Raw genomic sequence first — 24,767 nt, 5'->3', positions numbered from 1 at the left:
AATTGTTACAAGATTGTGTACCATAATGCACAAATTTTCTTTAATTAATATCTGAAAATCTATGTGATCATTTGCAAAATGATGGAGGACTTTTTTGTTTAGTTTGACCTAATGTATAAGTATACAACGGCAGACGACGCTACTACAGCTCATCTACCATATCGCGCGTGATCATTTACCAATTTTTTTTAATTAATATCTTGAAATTTATTGCGAATATCGCAAAGTAGTATTAGACTTTTGTGTTTATCTCAATCCGCTCTACGTCCTCACGAGAGATTGTAAAGGTGATCTGGGACACCCTATATATAGCGTGCACATTGTTAGAGATTCAACGCGAAAATTTCTACACGGATCAGTTTCTACACAATATAAAAATACAAAAATAAATTAATGTTTCTCTATGAATACAGAATATTTTTTACCGTTAAAGTTTCGAATGAAAATATCTTGCTCGCATGTATAATCGTCTCGATTACAGCCGCAGCGACATTAGTCCAATTATTATCTAATTATCGAAAGTGTTATTTAGATATGTGTATCGATGCATCTCATGCCCGGTGAGATTACGTTTGCTAATTAAATACACGTTAATAATCGGCGATTTAATGCATTACATTCAATCTTCTCTTTAGCACATAAAATAACGTCACCACAACAGGATCGTTGATGTATGAGCGTTTAATCTCGCACGAGTGTTATGGCAGTAGTGAACTTTATGATTGTACCGACCGACAATCCCTCACTTTCCTTCCTTTTCGCATCGCGTTGTCGCTACATTCGGTGTTTCCTCCGCTCGAGGAAAACGTTTTTGAAATTCACGTCGCGCTCAGACCGATATAATCTGCATTTTCTTTTGATCTCTAAGGATGTATCGTCCATATCTCAAAAATAATAAATGAATTTTGAAAAAAACTGGGGATTAATCCATATTGTATCTAAAAGTGATCGCAAACAATTTGACATCAACTCAGAGTCTGAGTCCAAAGTTCCTCCTTTGAAGTGTATGCCCGGCAAAGATGATGACATCAAATGACGTTTTAATGATACGTCTTACAATATTATAGTAACACGTCTTACAGTAATTACAGTAACACGTCATTTGATGCCATCCTCCTACTTTGGAGTATTTTAAGTCATGTTGTTACGAAAATATACAATGTTGCTATCTCTTTAGTAAAAGAGAACAGATAATTAAAAAATAATTACAAAAATCTAATATATATATATATATATATATATATATATATATATATATATATATATTTTTTTTTTTTTATACACATGTATTTTAAGAACTCAAAATAATGTGTGCACAGTTTTATTGTAATTCAGAGATAAAAGCTTGAAAGTCAGAAATAATATGGAATAATATAAAAATAGAAAAATGTAATGTTGAAATAAAAATACACTCGAAATTGCATCGTGCATACGTATCATATACGTTTTCATATGAAAAATGGAAATATTACCGGAAATATTCCTAATTTCCAGTTACTTTTTGCCTATACGGGCAATACATCCATGATCAATTCATCGTAACAGAATTTTCGTTAAAACGTCAGCGTTTTTGTCGCTATATTGTTACCGTTGAATTACCGTTGTGACGTGTTTTGTAGGTAATAAGAAAAAATCACACAAACGTAGTGAAACGACTGAACGACGTTTAATCCTCGCGCTGCGTCTCGTTAATATTGAGCGCGAGGTTTTCGCGACATATCGTCTTTTACGCGAATTGTTTGTCGTCGAGATTGTTTCCGGCGCATCGCCATTCCGCGATATTTCCTGCCGTCGGAAGTGAGCGTTTTCCATAGGAATCTTGCCCGCGAAGTTTCGCCGTCAGATGAATATTCGCGCCGGCGAGACTTACGAGGCACTTTCGCGTAAATTGCGCTTAAATTACGGGTAAACGACGCGACGGCTCAGGGTGCGAAGAGTGGGCGGAACTAATAAAGGACTCTCTCCGGCGCACTCCTGTTCCTCTCGTTCCTTTTTTTTCTTTATTCTTTTCTTTTTTACCCCATTGTGACGGGAGTAAGCTGGCGGCTCGTATGCGCGCGCGCGCGCCTCTGTTCTTATCGCGCCACTGACAGCACACCGTGGTTACGCGCGAACTCTCACTGTCGACGAAAAATAAATAAAGTCTCATAAACGCGTCGCTTCGTAGGACATTATGGCCGTTGTTGCCTATGGCGCGCGACGCCGCATCACGGAAAAGGGATTTTAAGTGGAGGACGCTCCTTCATACGCCGCGAGCACGGCCGCCGCCGGCCCGGACACCAGAAGGATTATAATATCTCCCGCAGGTGCAATCTCCTTGCAAAAATTTACCTCCGTCATGCTGCAGGCAGCGCGTACCGTGATACGTGAGAGGAACTTCCGGGATTCTCTTTCTCTGTCTGTCACCTCTTTCTCCGTGAAACTATAAATCGCATTATGTCTCATTGTGCTGAAACGCGCCGGAAACGTCTGACCCCACTACGTGATTCTCATTGAATTATCATATGTTTTGACAAATATATAATTGTGTATTTCACATAGAAAGGAGTGAACAGACTGAACGTGCACTCGGTAAATATATCGAGACGCACGGGCTGGAACTAGTTAACAGTAACTACTTAACCACACAGATCTCCGCGCGAGCGTTTTCAAAAGCAAAATTCAACTCGCGCCCCGAGAACGACGCGACGCGTCACAAATTTGAATAATCGAATGTATGAGCCGAATAATCGAGCTGCGCACACCTCACAACTCTCGCTGTGGTGTGCGAAAATATATATACCGATTTTCTTCTGCTACATTAAAACGCAGCCCCAAGGCCGCGTAGCGAGATAACATCTATACTCCTGGGTTCTCTCCCGTGGGAATTTCTTAAGTGATTCTTCTACCTACCGCTAGGAATAAAGCAGTTACGTGTATACCGCGTAGCCGTTTGAAGAAGCCCCGAAAGTGCACTTCAGAAAAATACGAAAAATCTATTCACGATCTGCCGATTATTTCAAGTAGCCGATAATTGAAAATCGTCCGATAATGGATAATGGACCGATCGTCTCGCAACGATAATGGAAAAAATAATATGTTAATATAAATTAATTATCCGTAAAAAAACAAAGAATTGTAAAAAATGATGACTTTGTCTATACACAACTTCAGCAAACTTTTTTGCGTTTGCCTGAAATAAATACAAACTCTTCAGTGTTTTATCATTTTTCTTCTTTTAGAATAAATGATATGTGTGAAGTATATCTCATTTAAGATAGTACATAGTATATATCTCATTTAAAGTATGACTTCTCTGATCGCTATAAAGGCTACGTCGCGATAAAGGCGGATAAAACGGGACTAGCAAGAATGAACCCTTAATGAACAGAATCGAAGGGGAAGCTGGCGGAGCAGGAGAAGAAGGCGGGGAATCATCGGGATGATTCTCGATGCGGAGATCCGTGGATTCAATATGGGACCTCGATCCTATTCGTCGCCTCATCTGACTCGTTCCACCTCGTTATCCTGCGATAAGTACGAGGAAGATGAGGTGAAAAACGAGCAAAATAGGACGAAGAAATTGAAGGCGGCCTTAGAAATCCTCCGGCTGCTCGGTGACCGTATGATATCCTCGTGAATTTCAAGTGACCTATTAGATACGACATCGTGACCTGGACGTTATCCAACGTCCCGCGTTTTAATTTCTCGCGTGCTTTTATCTCGCCCAGCCCGAGAACTGATTACTGACTGTCGTTATATTGAAGCTCCAGTTTCAAGCTTTCAATACCGTTTACAATTTTGTTCTTCGCGGCTGAAGCATTGATTCTCAAATCTTGAAAAATAGCGAAGCAAGCTTTTCACATCGATCAACATTATCATCTTATTGTAACATTGGAAATCGCTTTGTCTGCTTCCGTCGTTCGACAACGTGATTCGTATCACTTTAATAGTTTCTCTTCGAGACTTGCTCAAAAGGCAATCTCCGCAATTGCATTTTCTTCACCGCGACAAAATGGTCATTGAAGCTAGTGGACAGTTCGCTTTTAATATACGATCTTTGCTACTTTGATCATTCAACTATAGCCACTCCGCGACAATTCGATTTCATCTTGAGCAAGTGGTTGCTAACTCCTACTATAGAAGAAGAACTCGTTCTTTGAAGAAGAATATTTAAAGCGTACACAATAATTTTATGAGCATACATTTCTGCAATATTTCCAGATATTGTTTCTCTCTAATGTATAATTTTGCGGGCTAAGTTACATTAATTTACAGAAATATTAAAGTCCGGAAAACGTTCTCTTATTATCTTTCTTTCTTCAATTACATTTTATATATGGAAAAGGCAGACTGTTGCTTTGCAATATTATCAGTTCCAACTGAAACTTTCAGTTTAATTCCCGTCGTAGGACAATATTCATTTTAACACGGACAATCGCGTTAATTTTCTTTTGCATCGCAATAATCCAATTATACTAATTAATCCTCATTTGTAAGGAGAGCAATAGCGCGTCTGTCAAAAGAGCGGGACTCTCAGCTTTGCGATGTTTTTTGTTTGAAGCCATTATGACTTCTAGAAGTCAAGTTTCCGTCGACGTTCAGCTCGGCTCGGCGCGACGCGGACACAATGGAACACCTGCCGCATTCTTCTCAGAAGCGCGTGCAAGTCCGCATTCCATCACGTGTCGACTGTTTACATCGCGTATCCACACGCGACCGTCCAGAACGATGCATCACCCCCACCTATATGTTGTGTCGACTGGTCGGCCGACCTCGAGGCCGTTCCCCCTCTCTGTGGCCCAAACGCACCCCACTCTTTTAGCAGCATTTAGGGCCTGCGCGTCAGTGAGTGGTATGCATCGTGTGGATGGCAGTTATAGGCCGGTATTCATAGTCAGATCTTATATTTAAGATCATATTAAGTACTGTTTTAAGATGTCATAAACTAATCACAAAGCCGTATTCGCATCTTAAGACATTACTTAAGACAGTCTTGAAATAAGATTCGGCTATGAATACCAGCCATAGAAACCGTAATATTCTGAAAAAGCCTAGCTTTCTTTGTTGCCTATTCTAGGCAACAAAATAGCTTTCTTGTTGTATAAACGAAAATACGGCAGTCTGCTAATAAATTCCAAAGGAGATAAATCTTATAACACACATAGTTATATTAATTAATCGTCTTCGAAATATTCGGCATTCGACGTCATAAACCAATCACAGAGCCGTATTTGCATCTTAAGACATTACTTAAGACAGTCTTGAAATAAGATTCGGCTATGAATACCAGCCATAGAAACCGTAATATTCTGAAAAAGCCTAGCTTTCTTTGTTGCCTATTCTAGGCAACAAAATAGCTTTCTTGTTGTATAAACGAAAATACGGCAGTCTGCTAATAAATTCCAAAGGAGATAAATCTTATAACACACATAGTTATATTAATTAATCGTCTTCGAAATATTCGGCATTCGACGTCATAAACCAATCACAGAGCCGTATTTGCATCTTAAGACATTACTTAAGACAGTCTTGAAATAAGATTCGGCTATGAATACCAGCCATAGAAACCGTAATATTCTGAAAAAGCCTAGCTTTCTTTGTTGCCTATTTTAGGCAACAAAATAGCTTTCTTGTTGTATAAACGAAATTACGGCAGTCTGCTAATAAATTCCAAAGGAGATAAATCTTATAACACACATAGTATGTGTTAATAATAAGTTAATTAAATAGTGTGTTATATTAATTAATCGTCTTCGAAATATTCAGCATTCGATTTTCATGCAATAAAGTAACAAAAACAAATAGATTTTAAACGCTCGTTCTATTGCGTGAAAAATGTCTCTTATGAATAATTCTTTGATGTGAGAGGCCTTTGCACGTCAGAAAGTCTTAACCGTATCCGTAATTCCGTAAGATTCTAACACACACAGTCAGATAAAGCAACGTAAGTGAAAATTCGTAATCGTAAGGCTGCATATGAATTTTCACTTGCGTTGCTCTATCTGATTGTATGTGTTAGAAATTTAATTTACGAAGGAGCATTGACAGAATTACGGTTACGGTTAAGACTTTTTGATGTGTAAAGGCCTTTAGTATGGTTAGCAACGAATAGTACAAAAAGTGCTGCTATGTTGCTTGGTCGCAATACGATCAAGAACCGTATATTCCAACATTAAGGGTCGGTTGTTCCAACTTTTTGGTAAGCTAACTGACAGATAAATCACATGTCTATCTTTGTGTAAGTTAAAGGAAGAACAGTTAATTTAGTTAAAAAACCGGCTCTAAGCCTGACATTCATAGTCGGGTCTTGCATTTACGACCATCTTAATTCATCTTCAGATAGCCAATAAAACGATCCACACAGCGTCTGAAAATAAACTTAAGAAGACCTTAAATATAAAATCTAATTATGAATACCGCTCAAAATATGCATTTATGATCTCTCAAGCTGAAATAACGCTGTACGCTCGTGTAAGAAATTTCTTGGAATTAAAAAAGCATACTTAATGTTCGCCATATGTCCAGAAGAGGGTCCCAAGCGTATTGAAACTTGCACAGGCTATAGCTCGCGAACGAAACGAAGTAAAGACATAAAATAAAGAGCAATTTTCTCGCCGCACGGTCCCGAGTGCTGCTGATCTTTTATTGAGGATTTGAAGGAGCCAATTGCAGCTGAACACAAATTCTTTATGGAACGCACCCGCTAATATTCGCAATGCACAACTGCTTATATTTATATTCCTTCTTTCGTTTCTTTTATCGTAACGAGAATTGTTGTTATTGTAAATTGAAGGAAAGAATTATTCATAAGAGACATTTCTCACGCGACAAAACGAGCATTTCAAATCTATTTGTTATTGTTACTTTATTGCATGAAAATCGAATGCCGAATACTTCGAAGACGATTAATTAATATAACTATATGTGTTATAAGATTTATCTCCTTTGGAATTTATTAGCAGACTGCCGTTAATCGTAATTCCATATATACAACAAGAAAGCTAATTTGTTGCCTAGGATAAGCAACAAAGAAAGCCAGGTTTTCTCAGAATATTATGATTTCTATAATTCTTTTATATACATTATATATATATATATATATATATATATATATATACATATATATATATATATATATATATATATATATATATACATACAGCCAAAAAGTAACATTAATATTTACGGCAACCATATTTAGCCAATGATATCCTTGGTGTTTTCTCCGTGTAGTTTACTTGCAGAGAGAAAGAGAGAGAGAGAGAGAGAGAGAGAGAGAGAGAGAGAGAACATGTTGATTGATTATATGTATCCATTTCATGTCCAACTCAGATACGACGTTCGTTTTTGTCTCTTTCTCTCTCTGTCGAGCAAGTAGAGATGTTCCCCGCACACCATTCTCTCGTACGAGATCTCACACATCGGCGGAGAATACCTTCAGGAGACATTCCCGCATCCATTGACCTACATCGAGACCACGTACCGTAAAAAAAAAAGAAAAAAGAAGTAGACAGAATGATGTAGGCACGGCCGGATGCCGAGTTACTTATAAATAAGCCGGCCCCGGCGTTTTCCATTAACGATAAACGTTCGTCGAGCGAACAAAGTTTCCTCTCGAGAACGAGCTTGAAACGGCTCGCGATTTTTTTCCCCGTACAGCTTCGAGTTCGCCCGCGTCGATCCATCGAGCAGCTGTGCGACAGACGGTGAAAAAGCAGCGCGAAATAAGGGGACGCGATTTGACGATGCAGCGATGTAAGGCGCTGGATTCTGAAAGTTTGAAAACCGCTAAAAAAGTTGTTGCTGTAAAGAGAAATAGGTCGCGGTGGCGCTGCGCGCAAAATAAAAGAGCGCTCGAGTGTACCAGGCGAGTTCTATTTCGTCTTAATGAAGATTTATTCTCACGCTGGCGGTGTGAAGAAAACCCTTGAGCTACTGTGCCTCAAAATTATACAAAACTCTCTATTCTTCTCTGAAATTGTTCAATTCAGATTTTCCAAAAGCTTTCTTCGATTGTAGGATCAGCGTTTTGCAGAGACTTGAAACTTTCCTCCCGCGAAAATGTGTACTCAATTGTGAGGACGTCATGAATCGAGGACCAGGGAATTGTTCTGTTTTCTTAGAGTTCATCGTGTTTCGAAATCTGAATTGCTTACTTTAATTGTGCAAAGTAAGGGAAGGGGGAGAAACGCAAGAAGTGAATACAACAACGACGTTGTCGAACGAGATTCCGAGCTTCTACGCGGTAAGTGTTTATCGACGTAACAGCGCGACGAATATGCACGTGCCGATGAAAATATCATTAGCCACGTTATTTCACAGCGTCGCCGGCGAATTTTTTCCGTCGTTGTAATGGCAACAATGTTGACAACAGGCTCAGGAAACGTCGCGGTAAAAGGGAAAAAGAAGCGAGCGCGCGCTGCTTGACATACAATGTGCGTTACGGGAGGAATAACAGCGGCAGCGGCGTGATATTTCTTTACCCCTTTACATCGCTCTCCGCTTTTGTAACACGAATTTGCAAGTTTGGCATCTTCAACAGATCGTAATGGGAACCACAGCAGAGTTATGTGCTAATTAGGTGTTGATTTTATAATATGATTTTGCTGCCTCCAGCAGAAGACCGCGTTTTAAAAGGATTCTACCTTATAACAACAAATAAATAAACTAATAAGTACGCTATAATTTGACGCTTTTCATCTTCACTTCCAAGAGCAATAGAGATATTTTAGCAAAATTGAGAGATATTCAGAGATATCGTGTGAACGCGATGATTAAATATCACTGAAAAAAAACTTGTTGTAGAAACGAAATTTTGGTATCATACACTAGACTATAATTTAGTTAAAATGGGATCAACCGAATGTTTGGTAACTGCAATCGCAAAATTTCATTGTCGCTATACGTGGTTTGTTTTTTCAATGATATACTCGACACAAGTGAGAAACGCAGTAATACTAATTATATATACCAAATATTTTAGTTCAAAATATTACAAATAAAAGATAATTTTTTCAGTGATCGTTTTACTGCTCTTTAAATTTTATTGAAGTGAAATCTTACTCAAAGCGAATAAAGAGTGGCCCAAGCCATTTGGCGTGCAGTCACCTTAGCTCGAATATACGTTCGACCACGTGGTCGTTTACTCTTGCTTTAGAAAATTCTGTAATTGTCTCAGTTATGCATAAAGATACGGAAACAGGAGACATTCTAATTATTTCTTTCGCGCCAAGATTATGTAAGGGGATCTTTCCTTTTTTTTTCTTTTAGCGACTGAAGGAGAGCAGAGGAAGATAGCGACATCCGAAGGACATCAAAGAAGTGAGACGACATGGTCACATAAATATTGAAAAAAATATTTTTGTATTTGAAACTAAAATATTCGGTACATACGACTTGGTTACTTGGGTGTCAAATAAATTTGTCACTAAATTTTAGTACCTATAACACAGGCTGGACAATTATTACCAAATCGTCATAATCTTTTTTTTCAGTGTATCACTGAGAAAGCAAAAAGAATACAGCGGCAATTATATTTTTGCTTGCTCTTTTAAAATGAATCAGTGAAACATCACTGAAAACAGTGAATATACACTGATTTGCAGTTATAAGTATTGCACTGAAAATACTCAGTGCTATACTTATAACTGATATCAGTGACTATTCACTGATTCACTTTAAGAGAGCGTAATTATCAAACGCTTATTCGAAACATTTGATCCCACTGAAAAAAGTTATGGTCCGATATATCAAATTTTCGTCTCGATGACAAGATCCTTCTTTCAATGCACGGCATGGCCGCGGGGTACTCCTGAATTCCACGTCGGCGACGTCGACATCCGTTAATTTCGCCTCGACGACGACTGAGCCACAAAGCGACCGCGTCGTAACAACAATCGCAATAACTCGCTCGCCTCCTTCTCCGGAAGACTCCTCGGTCGCGACTACTATTCCGGAAGCATTAATATCGTACACATCCCGAATAATCGATTTAGCCAATTCATTAATATCGTAAACTCACTCGTCCAACAACGGACGACGGACGTTGACCATGACATAAAGCACGAACGCCGCCCACGGGAAGTGGGTCCCGGCCGAGACTCGTCGCCAGGACTCGCCCTCGTCCTCGCCGCCCTGCCAATTCCCCGTTCTACTGTCGTGTCGCGCACTTAACCCATTTTGTCTCGAGATCCTGCCTACCCGGAAAATACGAGCTGCCGACAATGAGAGCGGAGCGGGACGCTTAACGATCCGCAGATTCTCAACCGATTGTACGGGACGTTTTGCGACGGAGCGCGGAAACGGGCGCGCGACTTAATGTACACTATAATGCGCTCTATAATGCGTACGCGAGTGCACGCTAAGGATCGACGGACGAGGCCGTGGCGATCTTTCAGTAGCGTGATCCTTCTCGTTGGACGCGCCTTGCCGTATCGTCGTATGCCGGCTTTGTCAAAGCCATTATACGATACAACAGCCGTAAGAGAATGTAATAAGACGTAAGCAAATTGACCAACACTACAGCCCACTATTCTCGGGCTGTAAAAATCTCATTGACCAATAATTGGTTAAGCTCACCAATGCTGCATACTCTTACGGCTACTAAAATGGGCTTTGTAACGAAGCATGATCCAGGAATTTATTGGTTGTCGCGGCTAATGCACTCTGCAACGCACGCGCGAACGCCAGAAGAATCGCCTAAAAGAGGCGCGCGCGTGGAGCTTCTTCTTGGCGACGGTTAGGTTAGGAGAGAGCGAGCGAGAGAGAGAGAGAGAGAGAGAGAGAGGGGGGGCTTCGGAGGCCGGCACTTGAACTGGGTTAATGATCGCGGCGAGATGATTTATAGCGATTAAACCGTCGCGCTCTTTTACCGGAAGGTGATTCTTCTGTGCGCTTCTGGGGATGGGCAGGCAGAGATTAGACGAAGTGATAATTCCTAATATCGATTTTTTTCATGTCTACGTTAAAATGCTGGAATCTCGAAGGATCTGACCCAAATTGCATGATAGTGAGGTTCACAAGATTGTTTGACATCTTCGCCGTTCGGCGGGTTCTGCTTGATCAATTTGGTCTTGATTTTTTATAAGATGCACTGAAAACATTTTTGTGTTTGGAACTAAAATATTTGGTACATGCAATTCGGTTGGCATTACCATATTTTTGCTTGTGTCAAGTATGTCACGTATTATTGAAAAAATAAAATATACATAGCGATAATGAGATTTTTTGGTTGCCAAGATTCGGTTGACCCTATTTTAACCAAATTTTAATTCAGTGCATCAAACTTTTATTTCGATAACAAAATTCTTTATCCAGTATAGTTATCCGGGAAACCACTTTATGCGTCGCATGAGATTATCATAGTGAGACAAAGGTATCAATAAGGCAAAGGTATCAATCCCCAGGAACATACTTAATCCTGGACACTTGTATTACTTTGGACTTTAAATACGAGTATTAAAATTTTCAATATAGAATATATATGTACATATTTAAATATATAATTACATATTTTTAAATATATAAACTATATATTTTTGTTAGAAATTTAAATTTTTAAAGACCAAAACAATAAGAATGTTCAGGATTAGGTACGTATCCGAGCAATAGTATTTATCTTGATATGAAATAAAATTGAAATAAATGTTTCGCGAGTTGACTATGTTCCACATTTTAGACCCGAAGTCTTCGTAGATTGTCGGTAGTTATAGTCGACGAAACAGCACACAAATCGAGGTGGATAGACACTTGGGACTTGTCATTAAACGCACCGTTTGTCAGGAAGAAACGGCGCAAGTTTCTTCAGGAAGCGCTCTGTCGCCCTCTGATTGACTTAATCGGCACGCCTTTAATTTTCCCGATTTACTTGGGTAATCTTAAACGCTCGGCTTCACGACAGAGCCTTGGAGAATCGACGGGACGACTTACGACGTCGAAACCGGGATCTAGGAGTCCGAACGTAGACGGGAGCGAGGTAGGATTATTGGACGCGAAGTTAGTTCAGTAGAGATTTTAAGAGATTCCTGTCGTCTCTCTATCGCGCGCGTGAAACGAAAATCACCTCGGTCTGAAACTTTTCAGGAACTCTCGTTTTCATTTCTTCCTGATGGTCCTTCGTCAAGAGCGACTGAAGTTCGCGCATCCGCGCTTTTCGCGTGTCTGATTGAAAAACCGTTGCACGCGGAACGTTCCCACGCGACAATCGATCAATACGTCTTGCTTGAACTGAAAGACCGAGTTATCCGAAAATTCACTTTTGTTGACAAAGAGATCTTCAATCGAGAAAAAATATCGTGACGATGTCGCGTGACGCAACGTAAGTTTTCATCAAGATTCATTCATTCTACGAACATGGCATTAAGAGATCCGTGAAGCTATATGAATGCTTCATTTAGCTTCAGACCCTTCACGTAGGATATTGCAAAATTACGAGGCAACGAGAAAATTTTTCCATTCAATTTTCCGCTACGGAAAATTTGAATAAAAAGTATCTCGTGCGAATTAATCAACACGGATGTATGATTGTGCATATTTAATCCATTATCCCCTTTTTTGTGCTTTTTTACAAACGCATTAACGCAAATAACTTTGCGGGCCTGGATAGAAGAGGTTCCTTTATTTCCCTCTGCTCTTTCATGCTCCTTGTCGATAGCGTGAGACTGCTAAATACAAGAGCGGCGGTCGGAATGCGACGCGGTGGAGGAGAGAGGCTGAAGGAAAGGAGGGGAAAAAAAGGAAGAAATAAGCAAGTGCACCCGGTGGGAACAAGGTCGGAACTCTCTGGCCTCCTTGCAGGATGGCTCTGGCTAATGTCAAGATAAATGCGATTTCCTGGAAACGGGATGGGGAAACGGGCCCGGAGAAGGGGTGACGCGGGGGCGCAAGAAGAAAAATATTGTTTGCCGCGAAAACTGGGGCGCACATCCTGAAGGAGGACGTTGGTGGTGGTTCGACCACGGAGGCGTCACGCTGGTGGACGCGGGAGAGGTCGGCGGGATTGGAAGAAGCCAAAAGAGCGCGTCGGCTCTCTCGTGCGAGGAGCTTGCCAAAATTTGCCAAGGCGTAAGGTACGTTTTTAGAGCGGAATTAGGGGGAGGAGGAAGCTTTTAGAATAGGGTTACTTAAACCAGGTCAGGATTCTCGCATGACTCCCGAGGGTTGAGCGCGGCGAAGCCTATAATGCGCGATCCATTTCTCGATGTATATTTTCAGCGGCGCGCCCATTCACGAAGATATTTTCGTAGGTCGTTTCCTTCCTTCTTCTCTTTTTCCTCCTTTTCTCTCTCTTTTTTCCCCGTCTCCCTCGCGAGAGTATCACTTCGCATTTTTGCTCGCTACTACTCTACAAATTGAAAGCATTTATAATGGAGGCTCTAATAGCGGGTTTATAAAGGGATTCTCTCCGGCGAACGGGCGCCTCTCACATACGTATGCACGATTCCCTTTAAGATTCCCGAGCCGCGCACGGTTTCGACGAAGAGAAAGCCCGATACTTCCCGAAATGCCTCTCTTGGGCTACTTATTTATGAGAAATTGAAAGCGGAGGATATATGAAAAGTTCACGACCTTCGAAGTTTCGCGTTCTTAATAGCCATCGAATGCACCGGGTGTGAATTTAAGGAAGCTCAACTCAAGAAGTATGAAAGCGCGGAATAGATCGTTAATTCCACCGCGTGATAACCAGCTAGAAGTTTATCTCACGATCAGGTTGATCTTTAATTATCTAGTTTGTATAAGTATATGAAATATTATTGGATCCTAATTGTTAATAAAGTCCTGATTATATAATAATAATTCTTATTGTCCTGATTGTCACATCGTATTACGTGACTTAGAACCCAGTAATATCATACGGAGAAACAAATTTGGTAGTATTAATATGAAATTTGGTTTTAATGAACGAATCAACGCGATTCGGTTGAAAGGACCAGAATTCTTGGTTTTCAGAGCTCAATTTGATCCTAAGGGCCAGAAATTTCGTTTCCTTCAACCAAAATACGTTGATCCGTTCATTACATCCAAAGTCTTTTCTCCGTGCATCTTATCAAATAAATGATTAGGATCCATCTGATCAGGATCATGGGATAAATTTCTAGTCAGGTATCTGCCCGCGGGGTTATTACGTCGAAACAATACTGATCAATAGTTCGCCGAACAACGTTCTCATTTCACCCCTCTCCTCTTCTTCACCTCTCAAATATTCGAGGGTCCTACGAATCCCGCTTGTTCAGAGAACAACAGGCAGCAAACATACGTGTTTGCATGCGTACGTGGCGCGTATTGTCGCGACTATTTTCCGGGATTGCTAGATTGCTAACTGACGGAGGGGTGAAGGAGGGGGGGGGGAGGATAGCAGGCAGTGTGTCGCGCTGCCACGATCGTTCAATGTCTGACGCGTAGGTTTACGCCAACGAGGGCGACCTCAGGAGCTCGTTATCGTGGACGAATTCAATGCATCGCAGCGGCCGACAGTGAACGGCAGCGAATTCAAGCGACGTCGGCTTAGTCGCGCTCAGATCATCCATCTTGCTTCGGACGGTTGTCCTGCCGGCAATGCCGAAGATATCGGGCCAAGGAGCCAGCAGTGCGGGCTCTATCACCGGAAGCTGCGCGTCTTTCTCGGGCTTTCATGGATATCGGCCGGTCCCTGCGGTCATTTCAACGGTGGCCGGGGACTAACAGTCATTGCAGATCGACGACATCGATCTATCCATCCGCGCATTCGGGACGCTTGCCGAGATACGGATTTCACAGACGTTACGGCGAATCAATCGCAATACGAGAATTCCGCTCCGAGAAATGGAGCGATGTACTTTCGCGGAATGTACTATGAATCATATCAGACGATTCTGATAATTAATCGTATTCCTCGGACGAGACCTTCAAGCTCGTCGAAACGATCGTGAATGATACGAATCAATATTCCTTCCAACCCTCCTTACTACTTACGTAATTCTTTTCATCACAAACTTATAGAGAGGTAGACTGCGCATTCCTATTGAAGGACTACAGTCGGCATTAGTAAGAGGCAGCAGTAGAAAATAAGATATTTTTCTTGTCTGAATTATCTAGTTGATGGGGAAAACAAAGGAGGAGAAGCGATCACATAGTCAATACGTCGCTCTCTCCTACAGTATTACGTGACAGAGAAAAGTACTTTACTCTGCATAGTTTTGTCTCCTTTACTCTTGTCTTCAGTCGCCTCATAAGAATGCGTAGTCTCTCTCCGTTAAGTTCCTGATACACTAAGATTCGTGCTCGATCTGTGAGACTAATTTGTAAATAAAGAAAAGCTGGGAGCGCTGAGAGTAGAAATTTATCCCATGATCCTCGTTAGGTTAATCTTAATCAGTTATCTGGTTGATATAAAATGTTATCGAGTCCTGAATAACGCAGTGTGGCAATTGGGACCTTATTAATAATAAGGATTATTGAGATTTTATTAATAATTACGATTCGATAACGTAATATAAATAAATCAGATAATTGATTGGGATCAATCTGATTAAAATGATTATGGGATAAACTTCTAGTCGAGGATATATTGAAAGTTTGTTTTCAATATGAACTTTAGTTTCTAGTTAAAGTGCTTGCGGAAGATGAAGTTTATGGTTTATGGGAAAGCATCGATTTTGCATCTCGTCGGTCTAAGAGATCGATACGTGAGTCAAGAAAGGTTAAACAATTATTGGTAATATTTCTCGTATTTTTCAATAAGAAATTTTTCAATTAGGATTTTCAATAACTGCAGTATCCTTGCTTTCGATCGACGATATTTTCGTCGAGTCCCGTTAGCCGTGCTTTGCAGGAAATTATTTATTATGCATAAAAAAGAGCAATTTATATCGGCCAGATAGCACGGAGAATCAGATTCTCTTTAATCACGTCCACGCGTTTTAATCGGTCGAGCGATATTCCGGCCGACCTTTAACATCGGAAGCACTTTCACACTATCCCACCCTCCCCTCCAAGCCTCTCTCGCGATATTCTCATAGCGCCTTTTGGCGGAGTCTCCGTGACCCCGAAACGACTATTTGGCGTCTCTACTTTGGCGGATATATCGGTGTCACGATTAGTCGATTTTTCTTCGTGTCAGCTGTCCTCGAAATCGCGCTCGCTCGTTCCGAGGAGCTTCCCACATGAATCCCCCGCGTTTCTCAACAGAAGGAATCTACTCAACAAAATAGGAAAGCAGGAATTTTCGTGCCTTGGCGAGCGTGTGCCGGGAAATTTTGGTGCGCAAACTTTCGCATAAATTTCTTCAGTACTTACGACTCGCAAACCGTTATAATTCCATCATGCGAGTTCCCGACCAACGACGGCGCAAATCACACGAAAAATGCTGGAGAGAAGTATTCGAGTTTGTGTTCGAACGTCGCCCCTAAAAGTCAGCTCGTATTGTCTCTCTGCGATTTCAGTGACCGATTTATCGGTACCGTCGACGCAAACGCGAACTTACGCAACCAAAAATGACGTAGATCGCAGCAACGCGAAAACACTGTTGACATCTGAACCATATGCACGGTAATAGAATATGCAACGAGGTAAACACGCTCGCGAAATGAAATATATGCGCGCATGTAGAAGTTTGTATTTGTACTTTTTTTTTATTTACGCTCCGATAACTGAATTTTTTCGTGTACATTGAACTAGAATTCCCGGATCTTCTAATACTTTATAAGGCAAGGTAACTGTGTAATTATGGATCGAGTCCCAATCTCGGATCAAAGTTGGTTCATGCATGCATTAAAAAGTTGGGTCATGAATATATTAAAAAAGTACACATTATACGATGAAAAACGAAAAGCAAACTTCTTTAGTTCCTGTACAATTATATTCTAAGATTCCATTCACACAAATGACATAATTAGGACCGTTACCTTACAGCGTCTCCTAGTATTTTCCCTTAATGAGAGAAGCCTGCACAGTATAGATCACACAACATCGCACCTCTTTTTTCAAACGCCGAGTATAAAACGCAGCGGACAATGTTTAATTTGCCATGAATTGGCACAGCGTGTGCCGTTTTCGTTTTTCACGACTCGCGGGAGAGGGGGGGAGGATCGCTTTATCAACACTTGCCGAACAAACCGGCTGTCGTCGAGATTAGAGCGCATTCAAAGCAAATAAACCTTGACTTACCCTCTCTATGTGTCCGCCGCTAACGACCTCAGGCGTGTTAACGCACACCACCCTTTTCAAGCGCAGTTTGTTAACGTGGAAGGCCGAGCCGTAGCAGTACATCAGCACCATCGTCGTCGGAAAATAAAAACAGCAGCACGCGAGAATCCTGAAAGGGGAGATACGATAAATTTTCCAGCCCGGAGGACCGGCAATTAGCGCGTCACGCGCGCACAACCAGACGCAAAGTGACGGGGCGAAGGCGATATGATACGTTTACATGAGCAAACGACCACGAGCAAAATCTAACACGCGTGCCAAGTTTATTAGCGTTCGATCAAAGCGCTCGTGTTTGTAATGCGACAGAAAGTATCGCGACGCGTCCGTTCGAGCTCTTCTTCTCCATTTCTCGCTGCTCCACTGTGCGCGATCATTAAAATATAAATTGGTATCGAGTGAATTTAAACTCAGTGTGAATTTTCTCAAGTTCTTTTCTCTCGCCAGTAGCCCGATATCGACATTTGCAAACAGCAGCCGTGTAACGCGAAATACACACAGAAAAATACCGTTCTACCGCTAAGGAAAGCGATTATTCAGTTTATTTCCCTCTCTTTACGCAATGGTTATCTTCAACAAAGAATATTTTCTTGATAACAGTGTGAAGATACCGTAAATTTTAGAAAAGTTCATTATCATGCATGCAAAAGAAACATTTATTCTCCTTATAAGAATGTTAATATAAAACTTTGTCGAAGAAGAAGTTGGCTCGACTCTATGTAATAAGCAAACCGTAGTCTTGTTTTAATTTTATATTTTTGAAATGTTAAACTTACTACACGGAGAGAATATTATAGTTTCTCTCTTCATATAAGGTCTTTTCAAATTTACCGTGTTTTTAGTAGTCCAGGTATAGACCAGCAGCAAGTTCTTGTAAAAGAACATGATAAATTTCGCTGGAAACATAGCAAGTGTTTTAATAGTACGCTTCAGTTCTTGAAATACAAATAGTTATATATGTGAAATGAAAAAATAGTAAATTACAGAATGTCGATCTATTCCTTGGTTACAAAGTCTCTTATAGTAATTTTTACAATAAAATTCTTTCCGCGTAAAATTCGCAGAATGTGAATAAATTTGTTATTATTTGTCGTGATAGTTTTTTAAATATATAAACTCACGAAATACTCGAAACAAATTTATTTGAATGCGATACTCGCTATATATCTTTATTTACGAAAACCATGTGTTTTTCTGTGTGTATCCGATTTCATTGGAAGCACAGCGCGGAGCGCGACGCTTGTGAGTTATCAGCGTGATAAAAAGTTCTTGATAATCCGTACGGACGGACTCTCATATTTAGTTAAGGCCACCGGGCGGGGTCGTCAGGTTGGACGCGCGCGAGCGCGGATGTCGCTATCTTTCACAGTTGATCGCCTCCGCGGCTCGAGGCGATCAGCCACGGTCAACCGTGTCGCTCTTCACGTTAAATTGTAATTGTCCGCAATTGGTCACCGGCCCGAACAAACGCGGAGGGCGGGATCGTGGGAGACGATCCGGCCCCGCTTATCGTCGCGCTCCGTGACAGTTGCGATACCTAAGGGACGCCCGGGCGAAGAAAGGGTCGCAGGCGAGGAGACCGGACCCGTTGAAGTAGTAACCGCCCCTGGGGAGCACCAGAACCCCGAAAATCGCCACGCTTGCTATCCAGGTGGTCGACATCACCGCCACGCAACCCTGCCGCATGTAATACTGTGTCAACATAGACAGAAAACGATCATTCTTTCTCTCCAGGACGCCAAGCCCGTTATGGATCTGGTAATGTGTGTGGAGAGGTAACGTGTATGTGCGCGTACAGAGAAATGCCCGCTCCCTGTGTGTGTTTTTACAGCGCCGGCAGGAGTTTGTTTGCACACGTTCCGCATTTCGCAGGTATATCACGGGGCTTGTTTGTCCACGTGATTACTATACGCCGTTTTTATTGGCAATCCGGAAGCGGCCGCGCGTTAAACGGCAAAACATCTCCTAATGTCGAGGTACACCGAAAAATAAATAGCCTGCCGACCTCTGTGTCCGGCGCGCACGTGTGCGTGATAAGTGATGGCTGAGACTTTCGGCTACTGATTACAGAAAGGCGCGAACGTGTGCGAGCAACATAGCGTTTCGTGTTCTAAGTGTGTGTGTGGAGTTGCAAGTATCCAAACAAAAATCGACACGAACATAAAGCGCGAAATCACCAGGTGATGGGAGGGAGGACGGGGATGTGTGAGCTGCGAAAAACTCACGAACGTTGAATTTGCAAGATATTTTCGCGCAAAATTCGAGAGCCCCGAGAGTTGCAAAAGTTGACTATCGCTCGAAGTATCAACGGTTCCACCGCGCGTCTCTCTGTATTTTTTTAGCGCGCTACGTGTGAAAAGTCGTCTCGTTTCTTTCCCCGGTCAAATCTCCCGACGAAAGTAAAGAAAGTTCGATGGACCGGTTTTATCGACGGTCCACTTTTACGGCACAAACCCGGCGTGTTAAGTATTATCGAGATTAGGCGAGCCTCGTTTCCGATCTCGCAAGAACGATCAGCGGAATGACACCTCTCACCCAACTGTTCTCCCCACGGGAAGAATTGACACTTGTGCAACGCCTTTTTTCTTCCCCCTCTGCTGCCGTAAATATAGTCCCCGACTTCGATTCGCAAACATTATTAGAAGTCGGGAAAAAGATATTTGAACACGATATCCGCAAATATTCAAATGTTTTATAACATATCCGAAAATATTTTCAAACGCACGATTTTGAAGAGCTCTATTCACCGGTGCATAGAAATTCTCGCACATTGAGAAGGAACAAATTTTTATAACGGAGAGCACTCGGCGACGCCACTTGAATCGACTACTTGATATCATTATGCATTACTGTCTGATACTGTGGAAAAGGATTTACGGGGGAACTGCGATTATTCGAGCATCACTACGTACTCGTAGTCACCGATGACACTCGAACGAATACGGAAAGCGTATGGATCACGCGAAATTGCGCATAATACGTGATTTTACGAGATGCATGTAGGAGGTGCGGATTCGCGTGAACCGCTGAATTGTGAAGTTCTATTGGGGGCGGCATCGAAGATATTATCGATCCGCGTAAATGCTGTAAGGATTTAACTCGTGCCGCATTGTGAGTAGCTGCAACAAAGACGTAAACAGCAAGTTGCCGTGAACTCCCGGCTAAATAAGGGCTGTATACGGTTGAATATTGCGCCAAATACGAGTGAAGTTAAAGTGACACGAATCTCTATCTCCAAGCCGACCTAGCGGGTACCACGATAGGGACAAACGCAAATCATAACACGGGAATAAGTTTGGCTTTTCGCTCGGCTGATTTCACCACGCTCTGTAGTGAGGCGCTGTGTCTCGCGAGTATATTCTTCTGACCGAGTCTCCATCCTGAGAAAAGTCATGCAAACTCGTCGGAACGATCAGCGCGATTTCAATTTCCGAAATCAATCGGAACAATCGGACGAATAATTTACGGGACCATTCATGAAAAAAAAAAAGGAGAGAAACGAGGGAGAGAAATACTAAGTTCGCGAAATCGAAATCGGGGAGCGGGAAATCGGCGCCCCGTCGATCGTATATAAAAGAGACGAGAACTGCCAGAAATCGATGAGCGGTCCGAACATTCGATAGGCGGAAAATTACGGAATGAATGGAAGACACGATTCAGCGATTCGTCCTGGCTCTTTCTTTTGCGCCGGTGCGCCGCGCGTTCCCTTTCCCATTATAGCGATTGTGCAAATAACAATTCCATTACGGATCCCCTGTATCGACCGACGCATTCGCCGTGGAGGAGAGAGCAAATCGGAGCACCACCGTGTGTCTCGTTAATATCGCTTTAACCCGGTAAGTCTCCGCGAATATGTATTACACGGGAATACACGGACCGGCGTAATAGCCTTAACATATCGTGCAACTTAGCATTTTCCCATTGTATGCAATATAGTTTTATTATTTGTTGATTATTCTAAAAGAGCGGAAACGATGTGACCGAGCGGCACATGTCACACAGTGATAACTTTACGTTAATGTCCAGAAACAAATGTGTACGAGGAAATATTATTGATCTAATTATACAGAATATTGAAACTGTTATGCCGGTTTGTATACGTTCGATTGCTAAACGTTTTTTGTACATTTTTAATCGAATTGCGACGCTTCACAAGTTGTCGGAAAATCACTGCCGACGTGTATGCGCATGCGACTGTAAACGATAATAAATATTAAAATAAAAATTACATCTCAAAATAACGTTCTCTTAATTTAAAAAATAATTTAAAAATTGTAATTTAAAATAAATTTTCTCTTCCAAATTTCACAAATGTCACATTTCACCGTCATCTCGGCTCTTTTCATAACGATTGCTGCGCCTGAAACGTTGCAACTTTATTCGATAAAATATGTGTAGACAGTGCAAATAACCAAGTGTACATACGTAACGCGCACAGGCGATATCTCATGGCGGATATAAACGCGTGAGACATTAAACCTTCGATCTGGATCAACTGCTCGCGAATTGACGATCGTTAACGCGGGATATTTTTGTATATCTTCACATTCACGAAAGGTAAGTCCCGTATTTTCCGCACGTAGTGCGGCGAAGTACCTGCGAGTAAAAGTTATCGCGCGATAAATTACAGTAGCATTAAGGAAAAACGTAGGTGGCCAATGAATAGCGTGTTTCCCAAGAGAGGGAGAGAGAGAGAGAGGAGAGCCATAAGAACGACAGGCGATATATTAAAAGGTAAGTCAAAAAGTCCGGCGTGGGTGGGTGCGGATGTGAGCAGCAGCCGCATTCTTCCAAGTGCTCGTTGTAGGTAACTCTCCGTCGGTGAGACCAACCACGTATACGAAGCGCTTCAGATTCACCTCTCTCTCTCTCTCTTTCTTTCTTTTCCACTTTTGGGTACACACAAATAAAAAATTCCCCCTTCCGTCGTTCCTTCGAAGTGCTCTCTTAATCTTGAACGATATCAACGTCAACTTCGATTTACGATGTTACTTGATTTACAACGTTATGCCATCGATCTCGAATCGAGTCGCTTATTTGCAGCCGGTCGAAAGTCGAAGGAGAAAGGTACGATGATTTGGAGTCGGTGTACCAGTCTCCGCACACAGAAAAATACATTCTGCACTCAAGTAAGTGTTACTTGTTTCAAGTATTTTATAAGTTTGTGAGTTTATTTCATGAGTTTATCGGTAAAATTATCCATTATATAAGTTCATCACATAAGCCTTAAATTTACTCCAAATACATTCTAAATCCTAGTAAGCTTAGCGTTTTAATGAAGAACATTAAATTAATCCTTACAGTGCGGGAAGCTACTATAGTGGCGCGATGGAGGTCTCATATTTTTTTACTAATCTACCCTGTGACATAAATATGAAAAAGTTCTAGTTCAAAAGCTGTAAAAATCACTCAAAAATCGCCCAGACCATAAGAGTTGAGACGAAAATTCGGTTGCTCACTGCACAGAGTCGAATCCATTTCCTCTTCAATAGAATTTTACAACATTCTTGTAAAGAGAATAATTTCTTCTTTTGACCACAAACTTTTCTGAAATTTAGTGAGTTTTCTCTTTGAACGTTTTATATTATCAAAAAAATTCTTCGTGGCGAATAACCATTGCTTAAAAAAAGAACAATGAACTGAATAATTGCTTTTCTTAGCAGCAGACTGATATTTTTCTGCGTGCACGTTGCATATAGATTTCGCGTGAGCTTCGCGATTCACCGTTGCGGCCGCGAAAACGGGCAGGAAACGCGCGGTATAGGTGAGCGAGAGATCGTGGTGGCACTTTGCATTCTGATGCGCTTTTAAATCATTCCTCCCCTCCCCGAAATTCATTTCGGCGGTTAAACCGACGACGCGCCTGAGCTTCGACAAACGGTGGCGCGAAACCGTAGGTATGTTACAAACCGCGCGCGAAAGGATCCAGCTAATATCGCTCGCAAACTTTACTGTTGCCGCGGCGCAAAAGTTGGCCTGAACCAACTGGTCGTCGACACGATCGCCGTCGTCGCCGCCGTTCAAAAAGCGATGCGAAATTACCGGATTATAACTCGACCCGCATACGACGGTAATCGGCCGACACGAGTTCCCGAGCTGATCCAAAGAGATTAGGAACTCCCGGATGCGTAAGCTGTTTTTTACCGGAGATATTTGCACGTGAGCTGGGAACTGTATGAAATGGTGTTGTACGATGTTCTTTATAAATTGCGTCACGTAAAGCCATCAATGTCACACTCGCGGCTCACCCGGCGCTCTTCATTTCTCGCGTATGTTTCGTACCATTCCTCTTTTCCTCCATCTCTTTTTTTCTTCTTGCCTGGGAAAAAAATTACCCTCCATGAAACAGTTTTATTCTTGCGAATAAATCGGGAACGGGACAGTGTGAATATCTGAAGTCTCTTTTCATTTCTGTTCTACCTCTCAAGTGCAGACCCCTACGTTAAAAAAGAACTAAGCTCGGTAGCTCTGATGTAGAGAGGACGTTGAATAGCGTACCTTCCTCTGAACTACAAGTATTTTCTTTCATCTCGACAGCCCGCATTGTACAAAAGAGAAAACCGAATATATATGGTCGAGATATAAATAAACAGTGGGTTCTTTCTAAAGAACGAGGCAGATATACAATATTCCATTTATCACTATTTTGCGGAGGTGGTGCTTGTTTCATATAGTTCTCATCTCCTTTTCATTATGATCTCGAAAGAGAAAGAGAGAGAGAGAGAGAGAGAGAGAGAAGGAAAGAAAGCGAGATATAAAAAAAAGATGATAACTACATTTATTTCGTCGCTGAATAACGCGAGATAACTGAGATCGGGAGGAGACTAAGAGATTATTTTTTGAAATGGAATTTTTACTCTTTTCTGCTAAGCTTTCAAAGCTTTTTTAATATTCATTTCAGTAAATCGGCTATGCGGTCTATATCCGGCACACTACCGCACGTCCCATACATACACACGTACACACGTCTGCATATAATACATAATATATCCAAAAAGGATAATATTAAAATATGTAAAAAAGGATTAATAGCGACGCGTCAATTTTTCTCGTCGCTATTAATCTTCCAAAGACAGCATTTAACGAAGGGCTATTTTTATCCTTCAAACTCGTAATTACGTTATATGAACGTGCAGAGCGAAGGTGATATCGCGTATGAAACGTCGAGCGATGTGACGTGTAACGAGAAATGCTTCACTCTACGAACTCACGCGCGATTATACGAGCGGTGAATGGCGTCGATCGCGAAGACTCGCATGTGTCTCATTCGTCAATGAAATGATCGCTCATCAATAGCCGATTCAAGGCACGTTCCATTCTCTTGCATATTCAAAAGAGTCAAGCTGCGTGGGGCGGGTTTCATTAACAGATGTCGTTTTCACGTCGTGTGAAAGCGGCGACCGTTTTAAACGGAAACGATAGTTGTCCGCAGCTAGTCAACTACCTCGCCATTTTATCCGATATCTCGTATTTAACAAGGGCAAATTTGCTTGTCGTTAGATCTATAGTACGCGAAGCCTGTTACAGAAGACAATGGATCTCCACCAGACAGAAGGAAACGGTTAAAACCGGCAATATCGGTTAGTATAAAATACCGTTTTGGACAA

General features: G+C 41.6%; 1 protein-coding gene and 1 long non-coding RNA gene across 7 annotated transcripts in view; one reads left to right on the top strand and one right to left on the bottom strand.

Annotated features, from left to right (window-relative positions):
- Positions 1 to 24,767, bottom strand: part of LOC116848300 (trace amine-associated receptor 9) — a 112,326-nt gene that overhangs the window by 17,106 nt on the left and 70,453 nt on the right. For all 6 annotated transcript variants that reach the window (XM_032824226.1, XM_032824223.1, XM_032824224.1 and 3 more), the window contains 2 exons: positions 18,698 to 18,852; positions 17,125 to 17,272 (listed from right to left, as the gene is read on the bottom strand). In XM_032824226.1, coding sequence (XP_032680117.1) covers positions 17,125 to 17,272; positions 18,698 to 18,852 — 303 coding nt within the window. The remainder of the gene's footprint in view (positions 1 to 17,124; positions 17,273 to 18,697; positions 18,853 to 24,767) is intronic.
- LOC116848303 lies at positions 7,479 to 9,414 on the top strand. The gene is made up of 3 exons (XR_004378938.1): positions 7,479 to 8,227; positions 8,305 to 8,656; positions 9,253 to 9,414. It is a non-coding gene; the product is annotated as an uncharacterized LOC116848303 (long non-coding RNA).

This window comes from Odontomachus brunneus, unplaced genomic scaffold, assembly GCF_010583005.1.
Source record: "Odontomachus brunneus isolate Ranch 3 - 2012 unplaced genomic scaffold, Obru_v1 Obru_scaffold_092, whole genome shotgun sequence".
Lineage (NCBI taxonomy): Eukaryota > Metazoa > Arthropoda > Insecta > Hymenoptera > Formicidae > Odontomachus > Odontomachus brunneus.
This window is presented reverse-complemented; position numbering and strand designations above follow the sequence as displayed.